Here is a 15644-nt window from a genome sequence, read left to right on the forward strand (position 1 = left end):
TTCAAATCTGAGACCTACCTGTGCCCAAGGCTTACCAACTGGTTGGACAATCTAATTCAATCACTGGGGATGGTTGAGGCAGCGAGCTATGCAAGATTATTCAACCATGCAGGACATCACCATCGAGTCTAGTCTAGCCCCACCTACTCATCTCATTTTGGAAAGACAGTGAAGGAAAGAAAGGACCAATTTACATTTAAAGGACACCTTTCACAATCTCAGAACATCTCAAAGTGCTCCACAGACAAATATTTGTGAAGTGTAGTCACTTTTATAATGTTAGAAATACAGGAGGGAAACTGCTCAAGACGCGGTCCTACAAATAGCAATGAGATAATGACCAGGTAATCTGCTTTAGTGATGGTGGTGGAGGGATAAATATTGGACAGGGTAGAATTCTCCTGTTCTAATTGTGCCTTGGGATCTCACGTTCACCTGAGAGCGCAGGTGGTTTAACATTTCATCTGAAAGGCAACACCTTGGTCAATACTGCACTGAAGTCTCAGCTGGACTATCTGTCCAAGTCTCTGGAGTGGGGTTTGAACTCACAACAATCTTCACTCGTACCCCTCACCTTCCCCTTGTCCATTCAAACAAATACAAGCAAGCTCTGGTTTGGTTTCTATTGGTTGAGTTTATTAGTGGTATAACAGATGCAAACTTGTATGATTTACAGTTTGGTTATAGTTTATAATGTTGATAATATCCAGCGATTATATATAGAAATAGATCTTTTTGCGGCTTACATTGTTAATTCCTAGAGGAAATAAAAGAAAAGAGAATATATAAATGGTTGTACAAATGCTAAAGCCTCAGGTCTAACTCACCTTCACCGGTGGCCCAAGGCTGACTGTCTAATCCACGTGACTCAATTTTGACCCACCTGGCAACAACTGAACGTATAAGCAGTTAAAAAATTGATATGAGTGTTTACCCACTCATGTCTGGCCTGGATCCCTCTGGATTCAACATTAACCTGTAACTGGCAGAGGCATTCAGCAGGATCCTTCAACAAATATGCAAATAGGTTTTAACTTTGGCCACATGAGGAAGCCACTAGAACCTCCCTGACAGTTAAGGACCTGTCTGAGGAGGATTGAAAGCAGAGTATTCCATTTAAGGTGAATTTTCTTACATTGCATGGTCTGCCAGCAAGGGGCTTAGGCATCCTCCTGTCCCAGACTCATGCCTGTGTTTCCCTCCCCCAACCCAATGGCATATTATTAGCCCTATCCCATTGACTCCCTGTCTCTATCCCCATACGTAGCTGAGAGCTGGTGAGCAACACTTTGCCACCTGCTTTTCCACACATGCTTCTTGCGCAACACCCTATCCCCCTGGTCCAGTTGGGAATGATGGTTTACAGCAACATGGCCTGACTTTGCTACAGGCTGTTGGCATTCCAGCCAGCGGCTAAAGTCCCTCTCCAGCTACCTGTGGGATGATATCCTCAGGATGTGGGCAACACACCAGCAAAGCTTCATCCATTGTCAAACATGGAAAGCTATTTGATTGTACAACTGAATGGTCTGAGAGGGTATTAAGGACTGGATTTTATGGCCTCACTTGTCCCAAAACCATAAAATCCAGCCTGAGATCATTGGATCTTTCCATGGTCCGCCCCGCCGCCCGCTCTGATTCCAGCCTAAGAGTCAACCAGGTACTGGAAGTATAGATGTAGGTCCAGACTGGGTTGCTTAGCAACTCCTTCCCTGAGGAAAATTAAATAAATCAATTGAATTCCTAACAACAATCCAATAGCTTTCAAGGTCAATTTTTTCCTCTGCTGTTGAGAATTTCCAGTATTTTCTGTTTTTATTTCAGATTTCCAGAATCAGCAATATTTTCCTTTGTGTTCGGGAGTGGGAATGAGATGGCCCCAGATTCACGTCACTCAATTCATACAATCCATAGAATCCCTACAGTGCAGAAGGAGGCCATTTAGCCTATTGAGTCTGCACCATCTTTTCGACAGAGCATTCTACCCACGCTCTATCCCCATAACCTCACGTATTTACCCGGCCAATACCCCTAACCCCCACATCCTGGGACACTAAGGGGCAATTTAGCAAGGCCAATCTACCTAACTTGCACATCGTTGGATTGTGGGAGTAAAGCAGAACATCCAAAGGAAACCCACGCAGACAAAGGGAGAACATGCAAACTCCACATAGACAGTCACCCAAGGCCAGAACTGAACCCGGGCCCCTGGCACTGAGGCAGCAGTGCTAACCACTGTACCAGCGTGCCACTCAACGTTAATCGCAGTCACAGTATGGAGACTCTCAAACACATTAAACTGAACCAAGCTTAATCCAGGGTCCAGAGATGAAGGATCAGGCCAGTATTCATCCAATCCACCTTTCCCCAACAAACATCACAGTCAACATGCTAAGTGGTTTCTTTTCTGAAAATAAGAATAAATATGACGTAAATATAAAAGAAAAATGGCAAAAGCATCTCACCATTATAGCATTGACAATATCGTTCTTGTTGTGCCTGAGTGCTCGCACAGCTTTTCCTCTGGAGACGTTTGCCTGGGCCATCACCAGCTCTATGTCTCTCACTTCGAGTCCTGTTTCATCCAGCTGAAATGTAGCAAACACAGAGCATTTACCCTTGGAGCATTCCTAACCTCAGTAGGGAGTGCAATAAAGATTCCTGGGATGAGGGGTAATTGTCTTGATGCGGGGAGGGACCATTCCCCTGACTGGGGAGTCTAGAATTAAGGGTCACAGTCTCAGTACAAGAGGTCAACCATTTAGGACTCAGATGGCGAGAAATTTCTTTATTCAAAGTATCTTTGAAACTCTTTATTCCAAAGGTGATGTGGATGCTTAGTTTTTGATTTGATTTATTATTGTCACATGTATTAGTATACAGTGAAAAGTATTGTGAGCTATACAAAGCATACTGTTCATAGAGAAGGAAAGGAGAGAGTGCAGAATGTAATGTCACAGTCATAGCTAGGGTGTAGAGAAAGTCACTGAATATATGAAGACTGATAGATTTTTAGATACTAAGGGAACTAAAGGTTAAGGGTGTAGGCTGGGAAGGTGGGGCTGATGAAGATGATCAGTTTTGATCATGTTGAATGGCAGAGCAGGTACAATGGGCCAACTCTTGTTGCTTTTTCCTGTGTTCTTATGTTCTCATAGAATCAGTCATACAGCACAGAAACAGGCCCTTTGGCCCAACATGTCTATGCCGACCAAATACCAGTCTATGTTAATCCCATTTACAAAGAACAAAGAAAATTACAGCACAGGAACAGGCCCTTCGGCCCTCCAAGCTGCACCGACCATGCTGCCCAACTGAACTAAAACCCCCTACCCTTCCAGGGAGCATATCCCTCTATTCCCATCCTATTCATATCTTTGTCAAAACGCCCCTTAAAATTCACTACTGTATCCGCTTCCACTACTTCCCCTGGCAACAAGTTCCAGGCACCCATTACTCTGTAAAATATCTGCCTCATACATCTCGTTTAAACCTTGCCCCTCACACCTTAAACCTGTGCCTCCTAGTAATTGACTCTTCCACCCTGGGAAAAAGCTTCTGACTATCCACTCTGTCCATGCCTCTCATAATCTTGTAGACTTCTATCAGGTCGCCCCCCCAACCTCCCTCGTTCCAGTGAGAACAAACCAAGTTTCTCCAACCTCTCCTCATAGCTAATGCCCTCCATACCAGGCAACATCCTGGTAAATCTTTTCTGTACCCTCTCCAAAGCCTCCACATCCTTCTGATAGTGTGACGACCAGAATTGAACACTATATTCCAAGTGCGGCCTAACTAAGGTTCTATAAAGCTGCAACATGACTTGCCAGTTTTTAAACTCAATACCCCGGCCAATGAAGGCAAGCATGCTGTATGCCTTCTCAACTACCTTCTCCACCTGCATTGCCACTTTCAGTGACCTGTGTACCTGTACACTCAGATCCCTTTGCCTATCTTTCCCCACAACTCTGAAGGGTTCTGCCATTTACTCTATCTGTATTAGACCTTCCAAAATGCATTACCTCACATTTACCAGCACTTGGTCCACGGCCTACTATGCCTTGACAATTTAAGTGCTCGTCCAGACACTTCTTAAATGTTGTGAGAATACCTGCCTCCACCACCTCTCAGGCAACGCGTTCCATCTTTCCACCCACCTCTGGATGAAAAAATCTTTCCTCTGATCCCCTCCAAACCACTTACTCCTCACCTTAAACCTACGCCCTCTAGTCTTAATCACCTCTGCCACAGGGAAAAGATTTTTAAGGTCTACCCTATCTATGCCTCTCATAATTTAATATACTTGTATCAGATCCTCCCTCAGCCTTTTTCTGCTCCAAGGAAAACAAACCCAGCCTATCCAATCTCTCCTCATCACTGAAACTTTCCATCCTGGTGAATTTTCTCTGCATCCTCTCCACTGCAATCATGTCTTTCTGATAGTGTGGTGACCAGAACTACACACAATACTCCATTTGTGGCCTAAACAATGTTTTATAAAGTTTTACCAAGAACTCCCCGCTCCTATATTCTATGCCCTGTATAATGAAGCAAGCATTCCATATGCTTTCTTTACCACCCTATCTACCTGTGGGGCCAGCTTCAGGGATCTATGGACTTGTAAATCAAGGTCCCTTTGTTCCTGAATACTCCCTAGGAACCCACCGTTCATTGTGTATTTCCTATCCTTATTAGACCTCCCAAAATGCATCACCTCACATGTATATCAGGATTAAATTCCATCTGTCATTGCTCTGCCCAATTTACCAGCTGATTAATATCTGTCTGTTAGCCTAAAACTATCCTCCTCACTTTCAACAACACCACCAATTTTCATGCAAACTTACTAATTATACCTTCTACATTCACATCCAAGTCGTTAATATATATAACTAACAGCAATGGTCCCAGCATTAATCCCTGTAGTACACCACTGGTCACAGGCCTTCAATCACAAAAGTAGACCTTTTTAATATATTTAGTTACCTTTTCAATATATTATACATCTCCACAACAAGCATCCTGTTCCTGGTTGTGCCATTGTGCATCAAGCACTAATGGTTATCTTCTAATGGTTATCTGGCTCGAGTTCAATTTTTCTTTCAGTGAATATAAAAGGCTTGCGAACCTAGTTGAGGCCCTCCCTCTTTCTCTTTCCATCAGTATTGGGAATCCAATCAGCCCTAGCATTGGTGGGCGAAATCATGTGCCCGCCCCCATGGTGAACTTGTCGGTGGGAGGGTAGTGGGGCAAGTGGGGACCCTGCCACATTCCCAGCTCCATCCCATGCAAGTCCATGGTGGCCAGCTCCATGGATGGTCTTCTATCCCCAAGGCTAACTGAGGCACTCAATTGGGAATTAATGCCATGTGGAGAGCATGGGGGTGGTGGGGGGGGGGGGGGGGGGGGGGGGGGGGTGTCCCTTGGATCTGTTGAGAGCTGAACCCCTGCATTAGTTGCCAACCTACCCTCTTGCCCCACAACCCCCTTCTGCCACCACTCACCCATGTCTGTGTCCCTATCAATTGAGATCTCAGTTTGATGTAGCACTCGCAGCAGCTACAGCCTCCCTGATGGTGCTGCTTAATACTAAAGAGCTGGCAGCCTCTAATTGCTCAGCAGCTCTTGGCAGGCATAACGTCCGCCCCCAGGACCCATGATCCTTGGGGGAGGCCCACCACTGGCCTGTTAAGTGCCTGACCATATGATGCAGGGGGCCTTCTCAAAAGGAGACGACAGGGGGGTCTTGCTAGCTCTCCAGTCTGGGGCCGAGACCCTCGTCACCACCCGATGTCAGTCAATGATATCAAGGAAAACAGTGGAAAACTGCTGACGACTATGAAGGAATGCGAACAGCAACCTTTCCTTTTTAAAAATTAATTTACTGGATGTGGAAATCACTGCGATAATCCCCAGTCGCCCTTAGTAGATAATGGTGGATCTTCTTGAAGCCTAAATTATATAAACTAGGTTAAGAGAATTAAGTTTTTCTTCATTCATATGGATGTAATTGTGTCATAGTAAGAATCAGTAATTTATAGCAACGGTAAAGGTGTAAAGACTATTGGGCCCAACCATTGCTTTTTAATTAGTCTTCCACTTGCCATTTTGAATTCCCCAAATCCAATTAGTCTTGACCCTACTTATTTAGTCCATTTTGATGTCCTTCTTGGGGTGACCAATCCCACTTGCATGTTGCCCCTTTGGATAAAAAAGTCTCCACCCAACTCCACCCATCCTCCCACCCGCCCCAATCTTTCCTTCTTACACCAAGGAAGGAAATCTGTCATCTTTATCTGGTCTAGCCTACATGTGGTTCCAGATCCATAGCAATGTGGTTGTCTCTTAACTGTCGTCGGGAATGGGCAATAAATGCTGGCCCAGCCAACAACGTCCACATCTCATGAACAAGTTTTTAAAAATTCCTCATTGTTATGTCCTTTGGAACTTAACCAGTCAACATGGTGACTACGTTCCAGTTAAAGATCAAGAGATAGTGAAGGAATCCATTCTATACAAAACAAATCCATTTATATTAATTTTACTTTTATAATTATAAAATGAAAGTGTTGCTGACAGGCAGTACAGTATTTGTAGAACGTCAAGAAATCTATAAGGCTGTATATGTCGTCATATAAAATAACCTTCAATAATTCTAAACTTATAAATACATCTAGAAGTTTATTCTTAAAACAAATAAATGAGGAAGTTTATGTCATGTCCCGAGATTTTAAGCCTTTGGTATGTTGCACCACTAATATCAAAGATAAAACCTAGAATGAAGGTCATGGGACAGGGTGGCCTTTCAGCTGAGCTTAAGAAACGAGACCATTGTAATGTGAGATCAGAAGGAGAAAAGAGGGGGAGGAGAAAAGGTTACGCTCAATTGGCTAGGATGTGCCGTCTTCTGCTACAAATCATCTCCTGTAGTCTCTGTGTTGGCTACGAGTTTGGTCATTTAACCCTTAATAAACTTGCAAGTATTTGCCGCTGTTTCAAACCCATTGTTGACAGGATTACAGTTTCTGTTCCCAATGATCACCTTAGCCGGAAATTTACTTTTCGATCTCTTGCTCATCTTGAGATTGGCTGTTGACACCCCTTTCAAGATTAACCTTCCCCCTCGCATTCAATTTTTGATCGTTGGTGCCTAACTACGGGGTATTGCATTAATTTGTTTTGCCATTTTGAGTGTTGCGCTTATTTTCCTTTCTATTTATATACGTTTCCTCGGATTTGTTTTTGAAAAGTAAAGCATAAAACCCACTGAATCAACGAGCTGTTTATTTCCAGCCTGAATCTAATATGGCTGCTTTGTTTGCCCCAGATTCCAACTGGATGGTGTGTAATGGCACCCCTTCAAAACTATCACTGAAGCTATTCTGTCCCTTGTATAGTATTAGAACTCAAATTAAGGAAAGCGAATAGGTAATACCTCACAGGAAACATAAGATCTGGAGCACTTAAAGGATTCTCCAATCTCCACCTCCTGTTTACTGAGGTTTGACATCCAAAATGCTGTAAAAGTACTTTACCTCCTCTTCTTCACTCTCCTCCTTAATTGTGAGAGTGGGAGTTGTTTCGGGGACCAGCGTGGCATGCTCAATGGGAACCTTGAACTTCTCGGCCGCTGCCTTGTGAGCTTGCTGGGACAGATCCTCAATCTAGAAAAGAAGAGCAAAGACTTGCATTTATAGCATTTTTTTACAACTACAAGTCATGCCAAAGCCCTTTACAGGCAGTGAACTGGTCTTGGAAGTGCAGTCGCTGTTGTAATGTAGGAATACAGTAAGAAGTTTAACAACACCAGGTTAAAGTCCAACAGGTTTATTTGGTAGCAAAAGCCACACAAGCTTTCGGAGCTCCAACCCCCTTCTTCAGGTGAGTGGGAATTCTGTTCACAAACAAGGCATATAAAGACACAGACCTCAATTTACATGAATAATGGTTGGAATGCGAATACTTACAGCTAATCAAGTCTTTAAGATACAAACAACATGAGTGGAGAAAGCATCAAGACAGGCTAAAAAGATGTGTATTGTCTCTTGAGGACGGCCTCAACCGGGATATTGGGTTCATGTCACACTATTTGTAACCCCCACAGCTTGCCTGGACCTGCAGAGTTTCACTGGCTGTCTTGTCTGGAGACAATACACATCTTTTTAGCCTGTCTTGGTGCTCTCTCCACTCACGTTGTTTGTATCTTAAAGACTTGATTAGCTGTAAGTATTCGCATTCCAACCATTATTCATGTAAATTGAGTCTGTGTCTTTATATGTCCTATTTGTGAACAGAATTCCCACTCACCTGAAGAAGGGGCTTGGAGCTCCGAAAGCCTGTGTGGCTTTTGCTACCAAATAAACCTGTTGGACTTTAACCTGGTGTTGTTAAACTTCTTACTGTGTTTACCCCAGTCCAACGCCGGCATCTCCACGTAATGTAGGAATCACAGCAATCAATGGAGACACAGCAAGATCCCTCAAATGACAATAGAATAAATGAATGCAAGATGTGAAATCAAAACAGAAAGTGCTGGAAAAACTCAGCAGGTCTGGCAGCAACTGCGGAAAGAGAAAACAAAGTTAACGTTTCGAGTCCATACAACTCTTCAACGAAGCTGAAGATCTATTTCTGGTGCCATACGTCGAGAGATAAATGTTAGTCAGGACACTCGCTAACTATTTTCTTCCAGTAGTTCTGTGAAATCCCTTACATCTGCCTGTGATGGGAGGCAACACCTCTGACAGTGCAGCATTCCCTCTGTACTTCACTCAGTACTGGAGTGTCAGCCTGAATTGGGGGCTCAAGTCTCTCAAGTGGGGATTGAGTCTCAGGTTCAGAAGAGAGGTTATCACTAACTGCGCTGCAGCTGACAACTGGCACTGGGAGTGCAGATAATTACCTTGGTCTTGCTCAATCCTTCCACTGACTCTTGATGAGGGGGTGCTGGCGGCGGGTTGGGGGATGAGAGGGGGATGGGAGGGAGTGGGGGGTGTGTGGTCCATGGCCTGCGACGACCTTCCGAACACATCAACCAAACATCCATGACTTGTGTGTGCAGCAGGATGATTAGGCAGCATGGTGGCACAGTGGGACCCGGGTTCGATTCCCAGTTTAGGTCACTGTCTGTGCGGAGTTTGCATGTTCTCCCCATGTCTGCGTGCGTTCCCTCCGGGTGATCCGGTTTCCTCCCATAGTCCAAAGATGTGCGGGTTAGGTGGATTGGCCATGCTGAATTGCCCGTTAGTGTCAGGGGGACTGGCTAGGGTAAATGCATGCGGTTATGGGGAATAGGGCCTGGGTGGGATTGTGGTCGATGCAGATTCGATGGGCCAAATGGCCTCCTTCTGCACTGTAGGGATTCTATGATTCCATGATATGGAATGCATTTTCTGTGCTAGAAGTCTCCAAGGATGAGAAACTAGCAGAACAGGTTTGGCAGCTCTTCCATACCCCCACACTCCCTGCCCATAATTCCCTATGTGGATCTCCCACTCACCTGACGAAGGAGCAGCGCTCCAAAAGCTAGTGGCGTTTGCTACCAAATAAACCTGTTGGACTTTAACCTGGTGTTGTTAGACTCCTTACCATGATTCCCTATGGCAGGCCTCAGTTCCTTTATAACTCTGTCCCCATTCTTTGCCCAATCACTGGCCCCTTTGCAGATAACGGCAATGGGGAGAAGGTTATGCTTCTGTTGTATGGACTGTTGATCAGACTTCATTTGAAGTACCGCTGTCAGCTTTGGACACCACCCCGTAGGAAAGATTGAAGGGAATTCAGTGCAGATTCACCAGAATTAAACTAGGGATGAAATTCTGGGGGCAGACTGCATGAACTTGGCTTGAATTCCATTGTGTATAGAAGCTTGAAGGGTAAACATTTAAACCATTAAAAGAATCAAACAAATATGGAAAATATTGTGAAAAGAGGGTTATGTTGCTGAATCTTTTTATCTTGCACTCACCAGGATAAAGAATGGAATGCCAAATTTCAAACAATCACAATTTATACCACAAGGACGCTGATTGATTTGCAAAGGCTACTCTGATTGGCCGAGGAGATCGACACAGGAAATGATTGGCGGTGGGTCCCGATGTCCGTGGGGAGGGGCGGGAGAATGACAGGATATTTCCCAGTACACTGGGAGATCGCTGTCCCAAGGGCTCAGCAGCCAGCTTTGCCAGCGAGATTAGGCTCTGTACCCCTGCTGGCGAGAATCGCATCCTGGCACTCTTTTTAACGTACGATTGCAACTGGGAGCTTGGTCAGAAAATTGACACGATTCTCTCCCGTTTCGCACTCGTTCAGCGCTTAGAATTCTTTTCATAAAATTCCACCCCCCATATTTTATTTAATCTTTAGCAAGCCAATATTCAGAAATGCCCAATAAGGCTTTTATTGGTTGTCATAGTTACTAATGCTCACCTTTGCTTCTCCAAAGACAATATAGATGTCGGACACGGGACTCTTGAAAACATCTGGCTTCGTTATAACAAACAAGATGTTTTTAGACTTTCTGATTGTTATCCTCGTCACACCATGTACCTGACGGAGCCCCAACTTGGACATCGCCTGAAACAGGATTGGGGGGCGGGGGAGGGAGACAGAGGTAAAGACAGGGAAAGAGCGAGAGGGGAGAGAAAGAGACAGAGTGAGGGAGAGAGAGAAACAGAGTAGGAGTAAGATGGGGAGATAGCAAGTGGTAGTGAGATGGAAGGGACAGAGAGAATGTTGGGTTGAGTTAGATGAAGATGTGACAGAGGGGGAGAGGAAGAGAGAATAAAAAGAGTTGGAATGAAAGCAATTGAGGTGGAGGGAAAAATATAGTGAGAGACATGAGGGGCATGGGGGAAAGAGAGATATAGCAGGGCAGAAAGGTGAGGGGGAGCGAGACAGAGAAGGAAAGACCAAAGGGGAGAGAGTAGACAAACAGAAGGAGAGGCATACAAAGAACGAATGGACAGGAGAATGAGAGAGACAATTTGAGGAAAAATAGAGAGATGTCAAGAGAGGGGGAAGAGTGAGACCAGTGGGGGAGAGAGAATCAGAGTGAGACAGAATAAAGGGGAAAGAAAAAGAGTGAGAGTGAGAATATTGGTTACAACACATTTGTAAAATCCATGTGAAAGGTTACCGGCTGCTGACTTTGTCATTAGTTGGAAGTCCTGCTCACCTCAGAGCCTGGAGTTTATAATTAGGTGTGAGAAAGTGTGGGCAGGTTCAGTCGTCACTGAACATGGCTCTCCCATTGAGTCAGTGTGTGTCACCCTGCATCACTCTGTGATTCCAGAGAGTCATTCATTTTCAGGAAAGATACAGATCATCATCCACCGCATTGAACTCAGTTGGGGATTTAGTTTGTCTCTGCGTAACTCAATGCAGTGGTGTGAAGGTATGGGTGTGTTCTTGTTTAACTGCTGGTCATGGTTTGATAATCTTTCTAGATTCCAGGGAGCGGCACGGTAGCACAGTGGTTAGCACTGCTGCTTCACAGCTCCAGGGACCTGGCTTCAATTCCCGGCTTGGGTCACTGTCTGTGTGGAGTTTGCACATTCTCCTCGTGTCTGCGTGGATTTCCTCCGGGTGCTCCGGTTTCCTCCCACAGTCCAAAGATGTGCGGGTTAGGTTGATTGGCCATGCTAAAAATTGCCCTTAGTGTCCTGAGATGCGTTGGTTAGAGGGATTAGTGGGTAAATATGTAAGGATATGGGGGTAGGGCCTGGGTGGGATTGTGGTCGGTGCAGACTCGATGGGCTGAATGGCCTCTTTCTGTACTGTAGGGTTTCTATGATTTCTATGATTAGATCACTTCAAAGGGCCATTAAGTATTGTTCATGGACTGGAGCTGTATATAGATCAGACCTGGTAAAGATGGCTTTCCTTCTTTAAGGGACATTAGTGAAACAGATGGGGTTATACAACAAACTGGCAGCTTCATGGTCACTTGAAATTATACCAATTTTTTAACTTCTATGAATTTAAACCTCAATCTATCAAGGTGAAGTAGGAACTGACATTCTCTGGATTGTTAATTCAGTAATATAACATCGCCGTATCCATATGATGTTATCGTATATTCATGTCTGTATCTTTGACAGTTTGTGTGCTGCTTATATGTCTTGTATCTCTCGTATCTTATGAGTACATAGCGGTGTATTTGTGTGGATCCATGTGCCCGTGTATGTATGTTTTGGCTCACCTTTCGTGCCTTCTTTTCACTCCGGCTCTGCTTTGCTTTGCTGACAGGTTCGTCACCAATCCCAACCGCTTGGGCCAACTGTGACTGCAAGAGTTATTTTTTCAAAAAGAGAGAAATTTGAATTTCACATACAAAGGCACCAGAGTGAACTGTTGATCTCACTGAATGAGAAATGATAATGCTGGGGAATGTTTCTATTTCCCAAACGTCAGCATCAACCACTCTCTGTTCAGGTACAGCATGGGTTAGATAGAAAATAAAACTACCTCGACACTGTTCCATCAAAATCCCCAGGACAGCTACTTTCAAAAGTTAGATACAGAGCAAAGCTACCTCAGCACTTTCCAACAAACACTCTTTTCAGGTATAACATAAATGAGATACACAGTAAAACTTCTTCTACACTATCCTATCAAACACTGCATCTAACTCATTACTATACCCAGTGTTTGATAGGATAGGCACAGTAAGTAGTCTCACAACACCAGGTTAAAGTCTAACAAGTTTATTTGGTAGCACGAGCTCACCTGATAAAGGAGCAGCGCCCTGAAAGCTCGGGTGCCAAATAAACTTGTTGGACTTTAACCTGTGAGACTGCTTACTGTGCCTACCCCAGTCCAATGCTGGCACCTCCACATCATTGATAGGATTGTGCAGAGAAAGTTTTACCCTGTATCTAATTCGTTACCATACCCAGAGTAGAACTCCCGTCTTGACCAATAAATATTCAGAGCACAGATACAACAACTCCTTGTATTTACATATTGGGCGGTATTTTCGGATCTCGCGCGGCCCAAGACCCAGAAAATTCCACCCGAGTTCAACAGACCTTTGCATGATCCTGCCCCGCCTGCTAATGATTCCCCTGGCGGGCAGGACGGGAAAATTCCACCTCTGATCTTTTATGTGGTAAAATGTCCCATGGTGCTTGACAAGAGTGAAAAATTGACAGCGAGAGAAAGGAGGAGACATTAGACTAGGTTAGCAAATGCTTAGGCCCAGAGGTAGGCCTTAAAAGAGAGAAACATCCAGAGGGAATTCCAGAGCTCTGGAAGGCTGAAAGGCACAGGCACTGAGGGTGGAGCAATGCAAGTGGGGGATGCCAAAGAGTCACAGTTGAAGAAATTCAGAATTCCTGGGCGGGTCGTAGGACTGGAGGAGATTACAGAGGTAGGGAGGGCTGAGACCAGGGAGGGTTTTGAAGACAAGGCTGAGAGTTTTTTTTTAATTGAGGCTTTGGTGGACTAGGTGACAATATAGGTCAGTTTGTGAATGGGTGAATAGAACACGATGCAGGTTAGGATACAAGTAGCATAATTGGATGAGCTCAGGGTGTCTCGAGGGTGGAAATGGGAGACTGGCCAAAAGAGCACTGAAACAGAGAACTCCAGAGGGAACCAAAGCATAGACGGGGATTTCAGCAGCAGGTAGGCTAAGGGAGAAGCAGAGATAGTGATACTATATAGGTGGAAGCATGCAGAGCTCCTGACGGAATGGAAATGGAGTCGGAAGTCCAGCTCAGGATGAAATACAACACCAAGGTTGCAAACAGTCTGGTTCAGTCTGAGAGAGCAGACAGGAAAGTGGACTGGGTGGAAATGGAACAAGGTTTGTGACAAGAGACTAGAGGCAATGAACAGGATCCTCTGCCCACCCCCCACCCCCACCCTGTGGCATCAATCTTCTGACCACAACTGCCACTGTCAATAGCATTTCCCATTGGAGGGGGTGCAGAGGAGATTCACCAGGGTGCTGCCTGGGATGGAACACTTAAGTTATGAAGAGAGGTTGGGTAGAGTTGGGTTGTTTTCATTGGAGCAGAGAAGACCTGATCAAGATGTACAAGATTATGAGGGACGTGGACAAAGTGGATAGAGAGCAGCTGTTCCCTTTAGTCCACGGGTCAGTCACAAGGGGACATAGGTTCAAGATGAGGGGCAGGAGGTTTCGGGGGGATGTGAGGGAAAACGTTGTCACCCAGAGGGCGGTGACGATCTGGAATGCGCTGCCTGTTCTCCATACACTTCAAATGCTAACGTCAATAATAATATTTCTCAAGTAAGATTGTCATTTTAATGTAAATATAAGGCAAGTTCTAGGCATTATGCACTTTAAGCCCATCTCCAAAGGGAACCATCCATAAAGACTTCTATATGTTAGGAACCTTAGAACCAAACATAGGGAGGGGATTGAATCGAATTAGGTTGAAATCCATATCCCAAAGGTTAAACAGTTGTACCTGATTATATCAGCCAAAGTTTCTGATTTAAAATGTCATAGCAGTAGATTGTCATGATTCTGTATAACAGATAGAGCATTTAGACATGTAGGATTCCTCCAAGGAGGTTTGTACATAAAATGGCTGCTCCCAGGATGTTTCTATGCAGCAGTTCGCATGGCTGAGGGCTAAGGTTTTTTCATGAGTGGAATTCCCAGGCAATGAATCAACAACCTAATCATGTTATGGCGAAGGACCTTCACCGCACAGCTGTAGACAGTTATGGCCATTCAGAAAAGGCTTTCACCAACCTGTTCCTGTCCAGCTATTGGAACAGGGATTTCAGGCTCCTCCAGTTCAGGTACTGAGTCATCACTGTCTGATTCATTGCAAGACCCTAGTGACACAAAGCAGCTGCATTAGTGAAACAGAGGCACACATCAAAAATGCACTTGAGAAAAAAGGCAACATTAAGTGGGAAGTGCAATGCCCCAGAAAAGGATATATTTGAGCATTAGTCAGTGCCTCATTCAATCTTTGTTGTCGTGTTCTGTAGCCAAGGGCCACTGATTAGAGGAAGACTAAGTGACCATTTTGTTTAGCATTCCTTCGCCTGTGACATCATAAAGTTGTTCTCCAGCGACATCACAAAGCTCCTAATTTACTTGAATCCCATTTCTCAGCTCTTTCTCTGTACTCTTTAACACATGATTTTTTCACATGTTTAATTGGTCCCCTCTGACAACTAATCTTCGTTATCCAGACGGGGTGCATCTAACTAGCTCCTGAACCAGAGATTTCTGGTGAGAGAAAGGGAAACAGGAATGGGAGTAGACCATTCAACCTCTTGAGCCATTTATGCAATTTAAATAGAACTAATCTCTATTAAACCATCATTGTTCCATAGTTCCCAATACCCTTAAAACACAAAACATCAGGTCCACTCACCTGATGAAGGAGCAGCCCTCCGGAAGCTCATGATTCCAAATAAACCTGTTGGACTTCAACCTGGTGTTGTGAAACTTCTTACTGTGCCCACCCCAGTCCAACACCGGCATCTCCACATCACAAAACATCGAAGCAATCTCTGTCCTGAGGGATATGATGAATGTTTTGGAAGGAAAATAATTACACTGCACCCAGCTGAAGGCATAACCAACAATGGTGGAGTGATTAAAATAGGGATAATTGAGAGGGCAGAAATAGAGAAGTGCAGACACCTGA

General features: G+C 44.6%; 1 protein-coding gene across 1 annotated transcript in view; it reads right to left on the reverse strand.

Moving 5' to 3' along the window:
• Positions 1-610: 610 nt before the first annotated feature.
• LOC144495643 (uncharacterized) overlaps positions 611-15644 on the reverse strand; it is a 66853-nt gene continuing 51819 nt past the window's right edge. Inside the window, exons 4-9 of the mRNA XM_078215894.1 lie at positions 14732-14817; positions 12203-12286; positions 10429-10575; positions 7536-7664; positions 2466-2588; positions 611-757 (exon numbers count right to left, since the gene is read on the reverse strand). Coding sequence (XP_078072020.1) covers positions 743-757; positions 2466-2588; positions 7536-7664; positions 10429-10575; positions 12203-12286; positions 14732-14817 — 584 coding nt within the window. The 3' untranslated portion in view covers positions 611-742. The remainder of the gene's footprint in view (positions 758-2465; positions 2589-7535; positions 7665-10428; positions 10576-12202; positions 12287-14731; positions 14818-15644) is intronic.

The sequence above is a fragment of the Mustelus asterias genome, chromosome 7, assembly GCF_964213995.1.
Source record: "Mustelus asterias chromosome 7, sMusAst1.hap1.1, whole genome shotgun sequence".
Classification (NCBI taxonomy): domain Eukaryota; kingdom Metazoa; phylum Chordata; class Chondrichthyes; order Carcharhiniformes; family Triakidae; genus Mustelus; species Mustelus asterias.